Source organism: Thamnophis elegans, chromosome 1 (assembly GCF_009769535.1).
Source record: "Thamnophis elegans isolate rThaEle1 chromosome 1, rThaEle1.pri, whole genome shotgun sequence".
NCBI classification, from domain to species: domain Eukaryota; kingdom Metazoa; phylum Chordata; class Lepidosauria; order Squamata; family Colubridae; genus Thamnophis; species Thamnophis elegans.
The window spans coordinates 816,408-833,656 of record NC_045541.1 but is presented as its reverse complement, the minus strand read 5'-3'; the positions used below and the strand labels follow the sequence as shown (position 1 = coordinate 833,656).

Genomic DNA, 17,249 nt, shown 5'->3' with positions numbered 1-17,249 from the left:
CAAGCCACAAGCTGTGACAACCAGGACAATAAGATTTGTGCTTGGAGCGATTCATCGACAAAGCAATAAAACTGGGTGAGACAACTTTCAACTTTTTATTCTAGAGACCTAACCCAAGTAAAAGAATTTTTTAAATAATCTCCAAACATTAAGAAAGTGGTGATTGGATACAAGGAGAAAGAGAAAGAGTAAAGACCCAGATGTGAAAGAAATATCCAATACAAACTTTAAAATATAGAAAGCCTGGAAAAGATTTAATAATACTTAAAAGTGATAACTATACTTTGAGAAAGCACATCAGTTTTAACAGCAGCTGTACAAGTGTAGTCAGAAATATAACACTACAAACAGTATATATTGTCTATACCAGTGATGGAGAACCTGTGGCATGCGTGCCACAGGTGGCACGCGGAGCCATTTGTCAGGGCACGTGAGGTGCTGCCCTGTCAGCTGGCCAGCGCGCATAACCTCCCCCCAAGGCCCTCCGGAGGCTTAATGAGCTTCCCTGAAGCCTCCAGAGCGCAAAATACCGGCCCTATGGGCAAACTGGAAGTTCGGGAGGGTCATTCTGACTCCTCTGGGGGCTTCAGGGAAGCCTCCTGAAGGTCCCTGAAGCTTCCAGAGGGCTTCCGGGGGACAGGGGAGGCTGTTTCGTCCTCCCCAGGCTCCTATAAAGCCTCTGCAGCCTGGGGAGGGGGAAAAAAGCATGTAAAAAATGGGGGTAGCGCCTGTAGTGCACGCATGCACACTGGGGGGTAGCACATTGCATTATGGGTGCGGTACACACCCCCCCACACACACCCTGCGCTCCCCCCACTTTTGGCATGTGAGCCAAAAAAGTTTCGTCATCGCTGATCTATACTGTTAGTTGCAAGGAGGCAAATTGCTGGGAGACAGGCAGATATTTTTCCCTTGTTTTCCTCCCCAAAATCTAGATGCGTCTTATACTTCAGAGCATCTTATACTCTGAAAAATACGGTATGTATATTTAATTGTATTATTATTGTTAGCACTGTGTAAAAAATATACTGACCAAGTCAATACACTGTTCACAAAATATGTTGGTTGTTAAAGAAAAATGACCAAAAAAAATATACAAAAAAACCCAATTACAGTGTTTCATTTTTGTTAAATAATACTGTAAAATTGTTCACTCTGGCTTTTCCTGGAATAACATCTGGATTATTTTTGGCTTAAGCACCGCAAAATATATAAATTATTAACAAATCCCATTGTCAATAAAGAAGAAAGTTGCACATGAAACAAAGGGCCAGTTTTAACTGCAAGGACGTATGAAGAGGGCATCACATGCTGGCAGTATTTTTCAATCTCATTTCATCAAGCAGTGGTTTTATTTACTATTTTTTTGCTATTTCTAATTTAAATACTGTTTTGACTATTTTATCATTTGCAAATTAAAACATTTCTAGAATAAAATTAATCAGGATGACTATTAAAATTTCATCAGGACAATAGTAAGCCTATGATCTGTATGAACATTATTCTCTTCTCTATCACATTAGAATTTGAATATATGTATAGTGTTTGATCAATTTATTACAAAGTACTACACGTTGTTAAAAATTTTCTAGCTATGTGTTATTATATGCTGTAAAGACCCAAAACACTTCCCAAACAAAGTTATCCACAATCGCTGTGAGCAAGCAATTCATGAGCAGTAGGGTGGAGACAGAGAGGGCCTATTTTCCTACCTTAAAACCAAGTCTAGGTGCAGGTATCCAGGTAACAATAATGGAAGTCTCTGTTACTTCAGTGTTATACGGAGGAACTGGTCCTGCGGATTGCACTGTCAAATCAAATGTAAAGCCAGGCTTAGAGACAGCAGCTTATATATGTATTATTTACTAATAGCCTGCTTTCCTACTTAAAAAGCACATCAAAGTGGCTGGCATGATAATTTAAAATTAGACAGAATTAAATTGTGACTAAAATTTAAAATCACAGAGTTGCAAAATACCGTATTTATCGGCGTATAACACGCAGTTTTAAAACTAAAATTGCAAGCTTAAACCCTGCCTGCGTGTTATACGCCGATACTCCGGGTGGCAGAAGCCCGGGACCCAGTCAAATTCGCTGCGCAAGGTGAAACGGCCGGCAGCAGCCCTGCTCTCCTGCTGCGGCTTCTGTTTCAATAGGGAAGAAAACTTCCTTTCGCTTCCCGGGCTTCTGCCGCCCGGCAGAAGCCCCGGGACCCAGTCAAATTCGGGAAGCGAAAGGAAGTTTTCTTCCCTACTGAAACAGAAGCCGCAGCAGGAGAGCGAGGCTGCTGCCGGCCGTTTCACTTTGCGCAGCGAATTTGACTGGGTCCCGGGCTTCTGCCACTCGGCAGAAGCCCCGGGACCCAGTCAAATTCGCTGCGCAAGGTGAAATGGCTGGCAGCAGCCTCGCTCTCCTGCGGCCAGCGTCCGTTTCAGTCGCTTCCCTTGTCCGTCTTGATTGCTGGAAGCAGTAACAAACGGCGCGTCCGCTCCACATCGCCCTGACAACCACCCCAGCCGGCGGCTGCCAGGCCTCGCTGGAGTCAATTGCAAAGCTGCGTTCAGCGCTTTGAGGACCTGAGGCATCTTGGGAAATGTAGTTCCCTATCAGAAAGAATGGAGTAGCTGCGAATTTGTAACAACATAATATAACTTGGTGCTTCGCAGGTTACGAAAATCTCGTTTGATTTGCACACTGTTTTTTAAAAGTTAGATAAAGAAATTATGCTGTGAAAGCGACTAGATAGCCCCCCTCCCCTTCCTGTGTGTGAGAAAGGGAAGGAGAGGAAGGAAGGAGGGAGGGGGGAGGAAAAGAAGAAGGGAGGGGGGGAGAAGATGGAAGGAGAAAAGATGGATGGAAGGAGAAAGAATGGAAGGAGAAGGAGGAAGATGGAAGAAGAAAGGAAGAAAAAGAAGAAGGGAGGGAGAAGGAAGGAGGTAGGAAGAAAAGGGGAAGAGAGGGAAAGAGCAGAAAGACAAAGAGGATGAAGTTGATAGGCAAGAGGAAGGGGGAAGGAAGGGAAAAAAGAGGGAGAGAGTGAAGATGAGGTTTTTGGTTTTCCAAAAAGCAGTGATTCTGATTAAGTTTTTTTGCTCAAAGAGGTGTTTTTTCATTTCATATTTGCCTTTTAAGAGGAGTTAATGTTATAATTCATGTTCTAATGTTATAAATTTTAATCCAACATTAAGTTCCGAGCTTCCAAGTCATTTATTTTTAATGAAAAAAATTTTTACTCAAATTTTTGTGTTAAAATGGGGGGTGCGTGTTATACGCCGGTGCGTGTTATACGCCGATAAATACGGTATTTATAATTGTACATTACCCATACTAATCACCAGTTACAATAGTCTTGTCAGATGCCAAAAATTAGAAGAGCTCCAAGAATAGTTGAAACAGATGTCTTTATTGTTCATCACCAGTGTGTAAGAGCCTGTCTCACTTTACTTAGGAAACTGCAGATTCTACGAAACCCAAGGGTCTTCCTCCCCCAATGGACTTTACGCTGGAATATCTTTTACCCTTTTCTATTGCGGCCTCCTCTCCTTCAGCTGGTGGTTCCCTCATAGTACTGAGAGATCATCCATTCCAATACAACATTTTAAATCTAGGAGTAAACCTAATATATACTTTTTTTTAGTTATTTCACATTTGTAAATGGTTTTCATTATTTATTTCAACTCAGTTGAGGAAATTGAGCTAAACAGCGGCTTAGGAATAAAAAACTTCTTTAAAAAATCTCTGCGTAGCCATGTCTACTATGTAGCAACTGTGATAAAAAATATTTTAAAGTTCCTTCAGATTTTATTTTGAATATTTGATACCACATATGAATCACAACCTAGAATGACCTTGTAATATAAACGGGCATGCATCTGAGATCTTAGTCACCAGGAACATTTAATTTGGAACACATACAGGCCAGAAAACACCCAGTAACAGATTCAGCCAAATCTGATATGAACTAACCTTTCTAAATTGGAAAATTTTTACATCTATCAGTCAAACACAACTTATATATAGTAGCTAATTCATTGGTCTAATGTTTCCCCCCCTCTGATTTAGCTATACTGTTGCTCAACCGTCTGCAGTAAACTAGGGGGTACCCTTAGGTCAGTAGGGGGGAAAAACCAGTTTATGGCAAAAGTAGAGTTTCTAAAAGGCTGCTATTCATAATAATGTGCCATGGTCAGTTTATTAAGTTAACCGTCATGCAGCAATCTATGTTTTCACTCAAGACAGTATCAAAGTAAGCATGGATGAGACTTCAAGTAGGTCATTTAAGTTGCATCTCATTCAAGAAAAACGACTTCACTGGAAAAATACAAGAACTGACTAAAAACATTCAAATGATCTTTGTACAATAAGAAAGAAAGAAACAATTGCTTTTAAGTTTTGCCAAACTAGAAATGTTTATAAGAAGGTATATGATTAAGAGACATGCCATAAAACTTAATATTTTCTTTAAGTATAATAATAGATATTTTATAGGCTTATTAGGCAGGAAATGTGCTGAAATTACAGGGTTCTAGAGGAAGATTGATCCATTTCCCCCCACCCCATTGCCTGGATCTCTTTTCCATTTCATCTCCCTCTCTGGGACGGAGAGGGCTACTATTAAAGCAGGAGTCCCCAACCCCTGGTTTGTGGACCAGCACCAGTCCACGAAATGCCGGCAACTGTCCACGTAGACAAGCCAAGCCCCGTCTGCGGGATGCAGGTGGCATGCAACACCATCAGTGGAAGGTTCCTACCGATTTGGCCGAACTGGTAGCAGCTTGACAGCCTGGGTCGCTGGAACTGGCAGCGACCCAGGTCTGCCACGCCTCCGAACCGGTTCTCCCGGCAGCACCATGGGGGGCGCCATCTTGTTTTTTTCTTTCTGTGCATAGCAATTTTAGTTGTACTGAGCATGCACGCACTGCGCACATCAAGTGCATGTGCGGCGCGGCCCTGAGCAAACCAGCACTCTGCTGGAACCCACCCGAACACCATGCTCCCTCCAGAAAACTCTTTCTCCACGGAACCAATCCCTGTGCCCAGAAGGTTGGGGGCTGCTGCCTTAAAGGAAGTCAAGTAAGAGATCAGCATTTTCTTTAAAGACTTCGCAAGGTCCTGGGCTTCGATAAATTTCCCAATTTAAAAAATCCATGGATGGCACAATGTTAGATTGATGGTACAATGTTTGCTAATGAAAAATCAAATGTCCAATTATGGTCATTTTTTTTCTTTATTAAGGTAGTTCTGAGAATCATTTCTGGGAGGCAGCAAACAAACACTTACGTGTTGTGAAGGTTCCCTTTTCTGGATTGCTCTTTTGATGACCCTTGACAGCCACGAGAGACACAGTATACTCAGAGCCAGGCTGCAAGTTCCTCAGCAGGTATTTGGCGGCTGACGGCCCCACAGTGTATTGTTTCGGATGACCATCTGGAATAGGCTGCAAAGTAAGTTGGTATTCTGCAATGCGGGCTCTCGGGGGCTTCCATGTGACCAGCGCAGTAGAGGGTGTCTCACTGACAATCCGCAAATTGGTTGGGCCATCAAGTTCTAGAAAGATAAGCCAAAAGGTATTTTTATAATATAATAAAATATAGGTTTATTATTTATTGCATATAGACATCCTTCTATCCAAAAAACTCTAGCTAGTGAACAAGAGATTATATTAAGCCACAATTAAATTACTTACTTACATCCATACACACACACAGACACACTCACTTATTTTATTCTCCTTCATAATGCATGAATAAATCAAATTAGAACTTATATTATCATTACTACTAATACCAGAAAGAATTAGTAATACCAATAATAGGAACCTGACATTGATTTTTTACAATCTCTAAATTATCTATATAGTTAAATGGGTTTTACAAAATGTTGCATGTCCATTCTTTCCTTTCATTCTGCTTATTTGATATCCGCTTGTCCAAGTCTAGGAAAGTGGGTTCTGGAATGAAATAGCCTGCCAATCATTGCATTAAATATGCCATTAAGTTTTCAACCTAGTCAATATTGGGTATTCTATACAGGGCTATTTTTCACTGAGGTATAAACATGGGCCTGGGGTGAACTATACTACAATCTAGAGTTTGAATTACAGCTTCATTCAGCGGCAGAAATTATTCAAAAGTTGTGAATGGTGGTTTTTTTGGGGGTGGGGGAGATAAAAACAGAAAACTATTGAATACATGGGACATAATTATATTAAGTCTAGTGGATTGGATAAATTAATTCTCAATTTGTTTGTTTGCCCCCCCCCCCACTTTTTGTGTGTGTTCTTGCCTATCAGCCTATACCATCCGTGTACTATTTGTGTGGCAAGTTCTCCAAAACCCAAATACCCACCTCTGACCTATGAGACTGCTAGCTACATAGAGGATTTTCCCTGTACTTCCACTGCAAATATATTTGATTATTTTCATTTGATAATCTTATAAACAGTGTGGCTTAGAATAATTAAAATATTGGGCATGAGGGAACAGTACAGAAGTGAACGTGTATTACTATAAGGAAAGTGCCAGAGGCTTAAAAAAACTTAGGGATAAGTATGTTATGCTCATTTAGTTCGAATTATCAATTTACTAGAATAAGGATCGTAGACTAAATTTAACTCGTGACTTGTGTCATTTTGAATCTGTTTCTCACTGAAAGAGTTGACCATCTGTGTAGGTTTCCCTCTGCAATTGTGTCTGACTAGGACCTGGTGCTCTGTTTCTTAGCCGAGGGAGTCGGTGCTGTCCGAAGACATTTTCCATAGTCCTGTGACCAGCATGGCTATATGCCAAAGGCGTAACCTTCCCACTGATAAATGGTACCTATTAATCCATTTATTTATCTATTAATCCTATTAATAGTGTTTGTATGTTTTGAATTGTTTGGTAGGGTGGACATCTGTTGTAGCCATTATTTACAAATCAGATTAGACTGAATTAATTGTTTTTCTTTAACAGTGTCTTCTTAAAATTTAGTATCATAGAACACCAAGCAATGTTTGTTTTATCTCTTATCTTAATGAAATGTATCCGTTTCATCAATGCCCAGAATAAAATTTCAAAGATACTCTTAAAATCACCTTTACATTCAGCCCGCTGATTTTGATTGTAATGAAGGCTAAAAGGACCTTCCCCATCTTTACATCTGAAAGTTCATATTTGTATGTTGAACTGTCATCCAAAAGTCTGTTAGGAATTATTTTTTTCTAAATTGCAGATTGGGCATCTGAAGAGAGAATGCCAACTTCTTTTTTCATTCATTAATAGGTACTTGTTGGACAAGCAAATATTGAAGATATAAACCATGACAATAGCACTTATCTTGGAATCGGTTTATGGAATAGCTTAAGTGTTTTATAGAAGAAAAATTGAGAATTTATGCAGATTTCACCAGCAAAGTTTTAAATGTTTGAAGAATGGTTTTTCTTCAGCATTGAAAACAGTCTGGCTTACTCACAGGGAAAAAAGTGATAAAAGAATAATTGATCAGTCTACTCCCCTACAGTAATACTAGGGGAGTAGACTGGAATTTAATGTAGAGAAAAGTAATGTTTTACACATAAGGCAGGAAAAATCAAACGTACAGATACAGATTAGGTGAAATCTGGCTCAAAAGCAGTTAACTGTGAGTGGGATCTTAGAATCCTAGTGGAAAATCACTTAAATATGAGCCAACAGTGTGCAGCAGTCACCAAAAAATCTAATGCAGTCTTTGGTTACATAAACAGAGGCATAGAATCAGTAAAGTAGAATATTTGTAAGCTCTGGGTTGAAATGAGGGATCCTTGGTGCTCTCCAAGCTTGTTTTCTTGCAGACGCTTCATTACCCAAAGTAGGTAATATCATCAGTGCTAGTAAGGAGTGCTGTTTGCTATCAGTTTATATAAGTTAACCTTGGAATTAATCTATGCTGATCTGTGTGCTAATTGCTGGTGGAGAGGTTCGAAGGTCTTCAGGCTGGCCGATTGTTTCTTTTGCATAGCCAGCAGATGCTCTGCAACATTCATCCTGCACATTGCCAGCTGAAATGGAGCTTCTGAGGGGTGGATCAGCCCCTCAGAAGCCCCATTTGGGTGTCCAGAGGCTTCCCCACTGCAGCCCAAAATGGAGTCTCTGGGGCCTAGATCCGGCCCTCTGAGGCTTGGTTTGACCTCCATGGCCCTCCTTCAGCCAATGTAGGCTGAAATGAGAGCTTCCAGGGGTAGATCCAGCCCTCCAACACTCCATTCAACATTGTAGGCCAAAATGGAGCTTCAGGGTGGGGTGGGGGGCAGATCCAGCCCCCAGAAGCTCAAGGGGGGGGGGCAGATCCAGCCCCCAGAAGCTCCATTTCAGGCTACAAGAAGCCAGGGGAGGACCGTGGAGGACCGAACGGAGCATCGGAGGGCCATTCACCTCTCAGAAGCTCCATTTTGGCTGGCAACCTGCCAGGCCAGACCTGCAGAAGCCCGAATGCAACTGCACAGGGGCCCACGTGGCTGAAAGACTGGAAAGGAGGCTGCTTGCTAGATCTTCACAAGGTAAGTGACCCAGCGCGGCAGGTGAAGGGGGAAGCCATTGTGAGGAGCATGAGTTATTTCAGTGGGTCAGGGAGGCCTTGCGTGGTCTTAGCCGGGTGGTCTGTTCCATCAGTAATTCCCCCCATGACGTTCCCCTCCCTCAAATACGTCATGTGCACTTAATGAACCTCTCATTTGATTAGCAAATGCATAAGCGAAAGGAGGGAGTGATCCCCTTCAAGGTACGAGATTCATTCCCACAAATCCTTGGGTTACGAATGGAATGAGCAGGCTCCATTACATTCGTAACTTGAGGACTACCTGTAGTCCGTTGGTGGTTTCTAAGATATTTTTGATGTGTGGCAATGTGATTCTTTTCTTGCCACAGAGAACCAGACAAAGACGGATCTTGCTTTATATTGACCTTCCTCCCTTCTCCTCCAGGACAAATGGAGACAAAGGAGAGAGTAGATGGCTTACACAGCAGTTGTAGATATCCCATTCACCTGTATCTGTTACTACTCTGAGGAATGCTATTACTTTCCTGGAGTTTCCATCCACCTTCTAGACTTGTGCATTGTATGAAAACAAAAAAGTGCTTTGATAGAACTACTGAGATGTTGGAAGTGCTTGGAAGTTCATCCCCCTCTTCTTGCTGACTCCTTCAGGAAAACCTGGCTGAGGGGAAGGCTTGGGCTACAGGACAGCGGACCTCCCACTGCTTAGCAAAGCCAATGGATTCATTCTACTAAATTCTTATTACAGGCTTTGGGAAATGATGGAATTTCTAACAGGATGAATTTGTGAAAAATCTATACACTGAATTAGAGAAAACAAACTTACTCGTTGTTTGTTCTCCAGTTAATGGTTCACTCTCCGTGTTCTGTCCTACAGCGTAGATCTTGAAAAGGTACGTTGTTCCAGGCAAAAGTTCTGTGACCTCAGCAAATGTATGTCTGCTAATGGGTAACCTCTGGCCATGTTCCCCAGGGCGGTTAATTGGAATAATCTCTACACGATAACCAACCACTGCACTTTCAGGGGGGCGCCACATGATGGTTATTTTGTCACTGCCAACTTCCAAAAATTGAAGGTCCTGGGGAGGATGAATCTCATCTAGCCAAATAGATGTACAAAAGAAAGGTTTAATGAATGGTAAGAAATGCTGGAAAACAAAAACTTTGTCAGTGTATCATCACAACTACCCTCTTTCTTCTGTCCTACTTCAAAATTAATCTCTCAGCAAAAACTACTGCTGATCCTTTTTTCAATGTCCCTTGAAATCTCATCGAGACAGTCCATGAAAAGTGTTCTTACTGAAGACAAAACCATCATACAGCTTTCTATCTTGCCAAGATATCGTCATCACTGAGAAGCAGACAGTAATATAAAAATAAAACAGTGGAAAACTTAAGTGTGGTCGCAGTGTTCCTTTATACAGCTCTATTCTCCAAAATTGACCACCAGATAAAAAGTAAAAGAAAATATATCTCATTTTCTGAATCACTCAAAATTAGAAAAACAAACAATTGGTATATCAAAAACGAGAAATTATTATTATTTTTTAAATCAATTCAATTTTAATTTTTGAAGGTCGATTTGTTTTAGTGGCTAAGGCACAGGGCACAAAGAGGAGATTGTGAGTTCTAGTCCCACTTTAGGCATGAAAGTTGGCTGGCTGGGAGACCTTGAGCCAGTCACTCTTTCAGGCCACAAAGTCAAGCTCAGGTATCCATCCAATCATACAGTTCCTGCTGCAACCAAATAAACACTCAACTGATCCAAAAAAAGTTGACTGTACATTTGCAGCAACACTAGGAACGTCTTGCAATGTATGTGGCCTTTTTAAGGTGACTCCGTCACACATTTACTTTCCCCTGTGCCTGGCAGTTTGTATTTTCAATTATAGGTTATTTTATATTTTCACTAAGGCTTGTTTTTAAATGTCTGTTGCCTTATTAGATCATTATACACTGTCAAGAATCACTTTTTGTGAATGGGCAGTTATATGTGTTAAATAAAATGAATAGATAAATGCAATAAATAAATACTGCCTTCAAGAAAACAATTCTGGAATCCAAGAAGGAAAAAAAGAGAGAGCATTATAAAAAAAACCCACAAAATTACAGAAATGCATTAATACCTGCCATTAGCACTCCGGTGGTTTTCTGCTGAATGAAGATAGGAGCACTTTCCTGGTTTTCTTCCACAGCATAAATGCTGATATTGTATTGAACACCAGGCATCAAGTCACTGAGTGTCACAGATGTTGCAGATTCAGGGAGATTGAGTTCTGTGCTGCTACCTTCCAGCGAAGGAGTATAAACAATCCGGTAACCTTGTAAAGCAAAATATGCAGTCAGCCGACAGCAGAGTGAAAAAAAGATCTGGTATTCTTCCACATGCTAAATTACCTATCTTTGTTCAGACCACCTTTTTTGATAAACCATAGTTTTATGATGTAGTGAGTGTACATCAAGTATAATTTATAAACAAGAAAATTCAATCAAACAGACAGTAAAAGCCAATTGAGCTTCAGAGGTACAATTTTCTTAGGCCGTCATGCTTAACACACTTTTCTGTCTTACAAATGGAAGGAATCCCCCAAGCTCCAAAACAGATATAGGATGGCAATTCAGACCTGTGATTGGCGCTTCTGGTCTGCTCCAGCTGACAAGAATTGAAGTATCATCAACATTTTCTACAAGATGATCCGGAGGAGCATCAGGTGCTGTATAGAGAGAGAATAATCAAGAAAGTTGATTGAAGAACTTTCAGTTTTCAGAGAGAGAGAGAATGCCCATACCCATCTGTCCCTGTCTGATAGCAAACATACCTGTTGTCTGTGTTGTTGAAAGAATTAGATCTTGCTCTCCTTCCTCTGAAATTTGATAGACTTTGATAATGTAGTTACGACCCGGAAGTAAGTTGGGAATGCTAACTGAATTGACCGTATTTGGAAGATCTTTAAGAAGAAAATAAAATAGCAGGACAGAGGTTACATTCTTTAATGAAAATGAATATATTCAATTCATAAACTTACAGTTACAAAAAGTTTGACTAGTATTAGAATCTTCTTCGTTTATCTCGCAAAATTTCAGATCAGAAATACTTCCATAGGTCCATATGAGTTTGTTCCAAGTGTCTTATTTTAAATAGGTTGAGGTTTATTGGGTTTAAATGCCGCCCTCCTCCCAAGGACTCAGGGCGGCGTACAACATGAAAGAAAACACATATCACAAAAAATAAAAGGGACATTAAATGAAGTATCCAAAAAAAAAAACCAATTGATATTTACAATAAAAATTAAAAAATTAAATTAAAATTAACAACCAAATTAATCCTATATTTTATTCTATTCAGGCCCACAATAACCATTGCGAGAGAAGACCTGACGGTAGCAATTGCCCAAGATTGCCCACACTTTTAGAGGATTGTGTGGCTGCTTCCATTATTGCACCCATGGAGTATCTTTGAAAGCAGACACACAGCAATGGCACTTAGACCTACATACCACCCCACAATGCTCTACAATACTATCTGAGCAGTTTACAATGTCGGCATTTGCCCCCAACAATCTGGGTCCTCGTTTTACTGATCGAAAGGACGGAAGCCTGATCAAGCTTGAGCCCTGCCAGAATCAAACTCCAAGCTGTTTGCCTGCAAAACTGCATTCTAACCTTTTCAATACAAGAGCACCAAACCCCTTTTAATTAGCGATTTAGAGAGAGATGCGTTGATTCTGGATTTACATATTCTGAAGTGCTGCTTTTGAAGGACTGCAGGCTATAAATGTATTTGAATATACATTCAAGAAGTTCTATGAACCTTCAGATTCAGGCTTATGGGATTTGGAGTCTGAATAGCAAATACTATCCGGGCTAGCTCTACAAGATAAGAACTTTAGGAAGTGAGCGATTAAATTTATTTATGCCATCTGGTTCTGTGACTCATCAGATCGGCTCTCTTCCTTACCAAGATATTTAGGTTCATCCCCATCTTCGCTCAGTTCATATTCCACACGGAATCCTGAGACGGTGTCTGAGGCAGAAACCCAAGAGACCACAAAGCTGTTGGCTGTGATTTCCGTGACAGATTCGGAAATAGAGACGACGGAGGGAAGGACGGTTGTTTCTCCCGTCACACGGCTAGCTGCAAGGCAAAGATCAAAGTGTAAAACTGGCTCCTTGGTTCTGTTTCTCTTCATGAAAAAATTAATTTAAGTGCAATTTTTATAACTTTTTAACCACTAAAATAAACTGTACAGTTAAACTGATAGTAAAAATAGTAATAATAACAAGTTCAAAAACAGAGCTGGATGGACAGAAAATAGTAGAAAAATAGTAGAAAATAGTAGAAAGAAATGTATATAGCAGGCAAGTATGAATTTCAGACACTAACAAGTAATTTTATCTGCACATGTGTGAATATTCAGCTGATAATATATTGTGGAAAAACACTATGTAAGCTAAAAATGAATGCAGATTTATCCTCATTACTATGACTTCTATAGGAAGTACTGTAATATTGGTATTAATTCAGGATTAGCACCAATGACACATGTCTATATCATCCATTATAATGAGACATTCTTGGCTGAATCCTGTTCTTTAGGAAGAGGGAAATAATGGAAAATTATTAAGAGCAAGGACGGTTAAGACAACCCCTGCAGCTATTAGCACTCCATTTAGAACAGCAGAATTTATATTTTGGTTTCAAGGCATGAATAATCTTGGTTGAAAACAGTAAGGCAGAGAAAGTGCTAGAAGCAACATAATTACAAAAGCAGTAAATTATGTCTTCATTCTGTCTTAGAGCCAGAAGGGATAGAAACTAAACAGAGCTGAAAGATTTAACAAAGGTACATTGCTTTACTCTGCAGGTTAACGTTCACTTTCAAAAACTTATTTGTTTATTTGTGTTAAATTTCACTTCTATTCTGTGTAAACTCCACATGTCAACTTCGATCCTTACATTAACATATACAGTTGAAACAATATAAAAGGTAGTCCTTAAATTACAATTTATTTAGTGGCCAAAGTTATAATGACATTGAAAAATGTGACTTGACCATTTTTCACGCTTACAATGTTGCAGCATCCCCATGATTATGTGATCAAAATTCAGATGATTGGCAACTGGCTCATATGAATGCTAATTGCAGTATATTGGGGTCACGTGATCATCTTTTGTGACCTGACAAGCAATGGGGAAACCAGATTCACTTAACAACTTTGTCACTAACAATGGCAGTGATTCACTTAACAACTGGGGCTAGAAAGATCATAAAATGGGGCAAAAACCACTTAATATCTGTCTCACTTAGCAACAGAAATTTTGGGTTCAACTGTAGTCGTAAGTTGAGGACTACCTGTAATGCAAATGAACAGTCTAGGATAATAAAATGCAATCAAGACAAATCAAAACACTTACATGAAATAGATGATGTACTAGAGGTAGTGAATTCAAAGCGGGTCATTTCTCTCTGACCGTAATGCTGGACGCTTATCAGCTGCCCCTGGTAAAGGACACCCGGTTTCAGGCCTGAGATTGTGTAGGAATTCAAATAGCCTGGAATTCTAGCTTCCTTCCATCGCACTCCAGAATTTTTCTAATGGAATTAAACATAATGGATACCAGCTCAGGACCAGAATTTTGCAATCTTTCTTTCTTTTTTAAAAAAAAAAACATGTTTCATTTGCAGTTTTCTTTTCACACCATACATATTTTGTGGACAGGGAATTGACTGGGTCATTTTTTTCAACAACTCTAACAATAATAATACAAATAATTATCCAACTTCAACAATACTATTCTCTCTTTATAATTCTTTATCACTTTTTCCATTAATTCATTTAAATATAGATAACATTTCTTTGTGCCATGTATTTGTTATCCCCTACTAAATTACTGATATTTAATATTTTAAAAATTACTCATTATTCCACCATGACATCAATATTTCAATTGTGTAGGATTACTAATAATACCAAATATTAACAATGTTTAATCAATCTCGGGAGTGTAGCTCAAAATCCCCACAATCTCTAATCTTAATATTTTAAATTCACAATATACTTTAGCACACTATTAATGTTGATAATACAATTAGATTACCTAATCCTAAATTTCCATCTACTGTTTAATTTATTTTAGTTATAATAAGCTGTATTATCTGTTTATATATATATATATATATATATATATATATATATATATATATATATATATATATATATATATATATATGTCTCTAGTTGTTTGGGTTTTCTCCCGCGTAGAATTGGAGATGTCTTGGCAACGTTTCGACGAAGTCTCATTCGTCATCTTCAGGCTGCTTCAGACTACTTCAGGTTTGGTGTTTCCAGGAGTAGTGTGAGATCTCGGCTGTTTGTTCCTTTTAACTGCCAGTAGGGGATGGAGACTTCGTCGAAACGTCGCCAAGACATCTCCAATTCTACGTGGGAGAAAACCCGAACAACTAGAGACCTACATACTAACACCCGCGAAAACCTCAGAAAATATATATATATATACACACTACTATTTTCCCTATTTGTATTTTTCCATTTTATTATTATATTTTCTCATTATCCATCATCTCTTAATCTTTTTGAAATTCCATCATTTATTGATTTTTTTAGCCTTTTATCTCTTTCTCTTGGAATCTTATAGCTCTTTTTTATATATTTGTGCCTTCTGAACATTCCCTTTTGGGTGCCCTTCATCTCTTTCTGCTGTATTATTTGAACACTCATCCACAAGAATTCCCTTTTTTTAAAAGAGATTTTTCTTTTTTTCCTCCAAATCTTTCTTTTTTTAAAGAGATTTTTCTTTTCTCTCTCTGTTCTATTATAAACTTTTAAAGAGTTATCTAATCAATTCCTATTTATTCATCCTTTCTCTTCTTTATTTTTAGCTTCTTGCATCTCATTCTGATTTTTTCCTTCCACTGCTTCTTCTAGTTTCTCGTCTATTTCCTGAATATTGTGTTGCTCTTTTCCCCCTAATTGTTGAGTGACTTCTACATTCATTTCTGTGTCTTTAAACCATCACCTTGTCTCTTTATTGTTCCTTAGTTTCACGCACCATTTTTAACATCAAGAATATTTCTTCATATGCCTCTATCATCCCCTGTAAATCTATTTTATAACAATTTAATAAAAATTACTTAGTATACTTAGTATATTTCTATAGTTCCAACATCTCAATATTTTAAAACTCCTGCTTAATAAGATTTCATCAATCCCGCAATTATACCTCCAAAACCCCAAAATGTATTATCTTTAAAATTCTTTACTAATTTACAACCTTATAGTTTTCCAATGATATATCTTCCCAATTGTCCAAATTTTAAAATCTTATTTAACTTTCCTTCTTTTCTCCTTTCTTCTCTATCACCTTTTTTCTTTTGTCTCGTAGAATGTTCTGTTAAATAACATTAATAGTTCAAATCCAAATTAATCCACTAGATTCCTCCAAACTTTCATATCCATAATCCAGTAGCCAATTAGTTATTTGCAACTGAATTCCTTTTAGAAATCTTCAGGAGGAAAAAACTTCATAAAGTATTCTCAAATTATCTAAGTCGTCTTTTAACATAAAACCAAGGTCAGCCATCTTCCAGGTATTGTTACTGTGTATTAGACTTTTTAAAAGTTTTTTTTTACATATCAGTGTGTGAACACTGCGGCACCTGGGCATTGTACATTTCATACAAAAAATAGTATTATTCATATTTGTTCCAGTTAAGAATCTTAATTAATAATAATAGTAATACACATCTTTATATTTACTTTTAATCTTTCGTTGTTTAACTATTCAATATTTGAATATCCTATTTTTGTACCAATCACCCTATCTTAATGATCATATCTTTTGACATTGTTATGTTGATAAAACTTGTTATTTGATTATTCAATATTTCAATATATTGTTTTATATCAATCACCATATTCTACATAAGAATCATATGTTATTACATTTAGCATACATATACATATTCATATTGAATTTTCATTTTTCATTTTTTGTTTATTCAGTAAATCTATATATTGTTTTAATGCCAGTCCCCATATTATTTAAATAATGCATTAATACCATCTTTCATAAACTATTATCTATCATATTTATTACATTTAATAAACATATATTTAAATTAAGATCTTTCATTATTTGCTTATTCAACTTATAATCTTTCATTTTTTCATTATTCAATATTTCAGTATGCTATTTTCATATCAATCTTCATCTTCTACATATCATATGTTTTAATATAAATAAAGTATTTGTTAATCATATTTATTACATTTAACAAGCCTACTGACATTCATTTTGAATTATAATTTGATAATACCATCCTTCAAATTCTAATTTCTCCTTATTGCTTCTCCTTATTACGCATAAATGTGTATTTTATTAATCCCTCTTTTTCTAAATCCCCTCCCTCTGATTTTTTTTGTTCTATTTTGTTATGCCACTGCTATATTAAACATATTCGCTATTCTAACCATCATCTCTTACTCATCTTAAGGCTTTGATTATTATTTTCTTAGCTTGTCTCCCATATTCCACTCTTGAATCTTTATTTCTATCTTTTTCCTCATCTTGCCGACTCATTTTAAACTTTCCTCCTTTTTCTATCCATTTCCACTGTCTCGTTTCCAAAATATCTACTCTTGCCCCTATTTTTATCCCATAAAAATCTTCCTGTTTTCCCAGATTCTTTTTTAATTTCCTTAGAGCACTCTCCCCT

General features: G+C 37.9%; 1 protein-coding gene across 5 annotated transcripts in view; it reads right to left on the bottom strand.

Annotated features, from left to right (window-relative positions):
• Positions 1-17,249, bottom strand: part of FN1 (fibronectin 1) — a 100,321-nt gene that overhangs the window by 44,414 nt on the left and 38,658 nt on the right. For all 5 annotated transcript variants that reach the window (XM_032238951.1, XM_032238960.1, XM_032238975.1 and 2 more), the window contains exons 14-21: positions 13,928-14,105; positions 12,470-12,646; positions 11,331-11,459; positions 11,136-11,225; positions 10,638-10,832; positions 9,338-9,610; positions 5,281-5,547; positions 1,713-1,807 (exon numbers count right to left, since the gene is read on the bottom strand). In XM_032238951.1, coding sequence (XP_032094842.1) covers positions 1,713-1,807; positions 5,281-5,547; positions 9,338-9,610; positions 10,638-10,832; positions 11,136-11,225; positions 11,331-11,459; positions 12,470-12,646; positions 13,928-14,105 — 1,404 coding nt within the window. The remainder of the gene's footprint in view (positions 1-1,712; positions 1,808-5,280; positions 5,548-9,337; positions 9,611-10,637; positions 10,833-11,135; positions 11,226-11,330; positions 11,460-12,469; positions 12,647-13,927; positions 14,106-17,249) is intronic.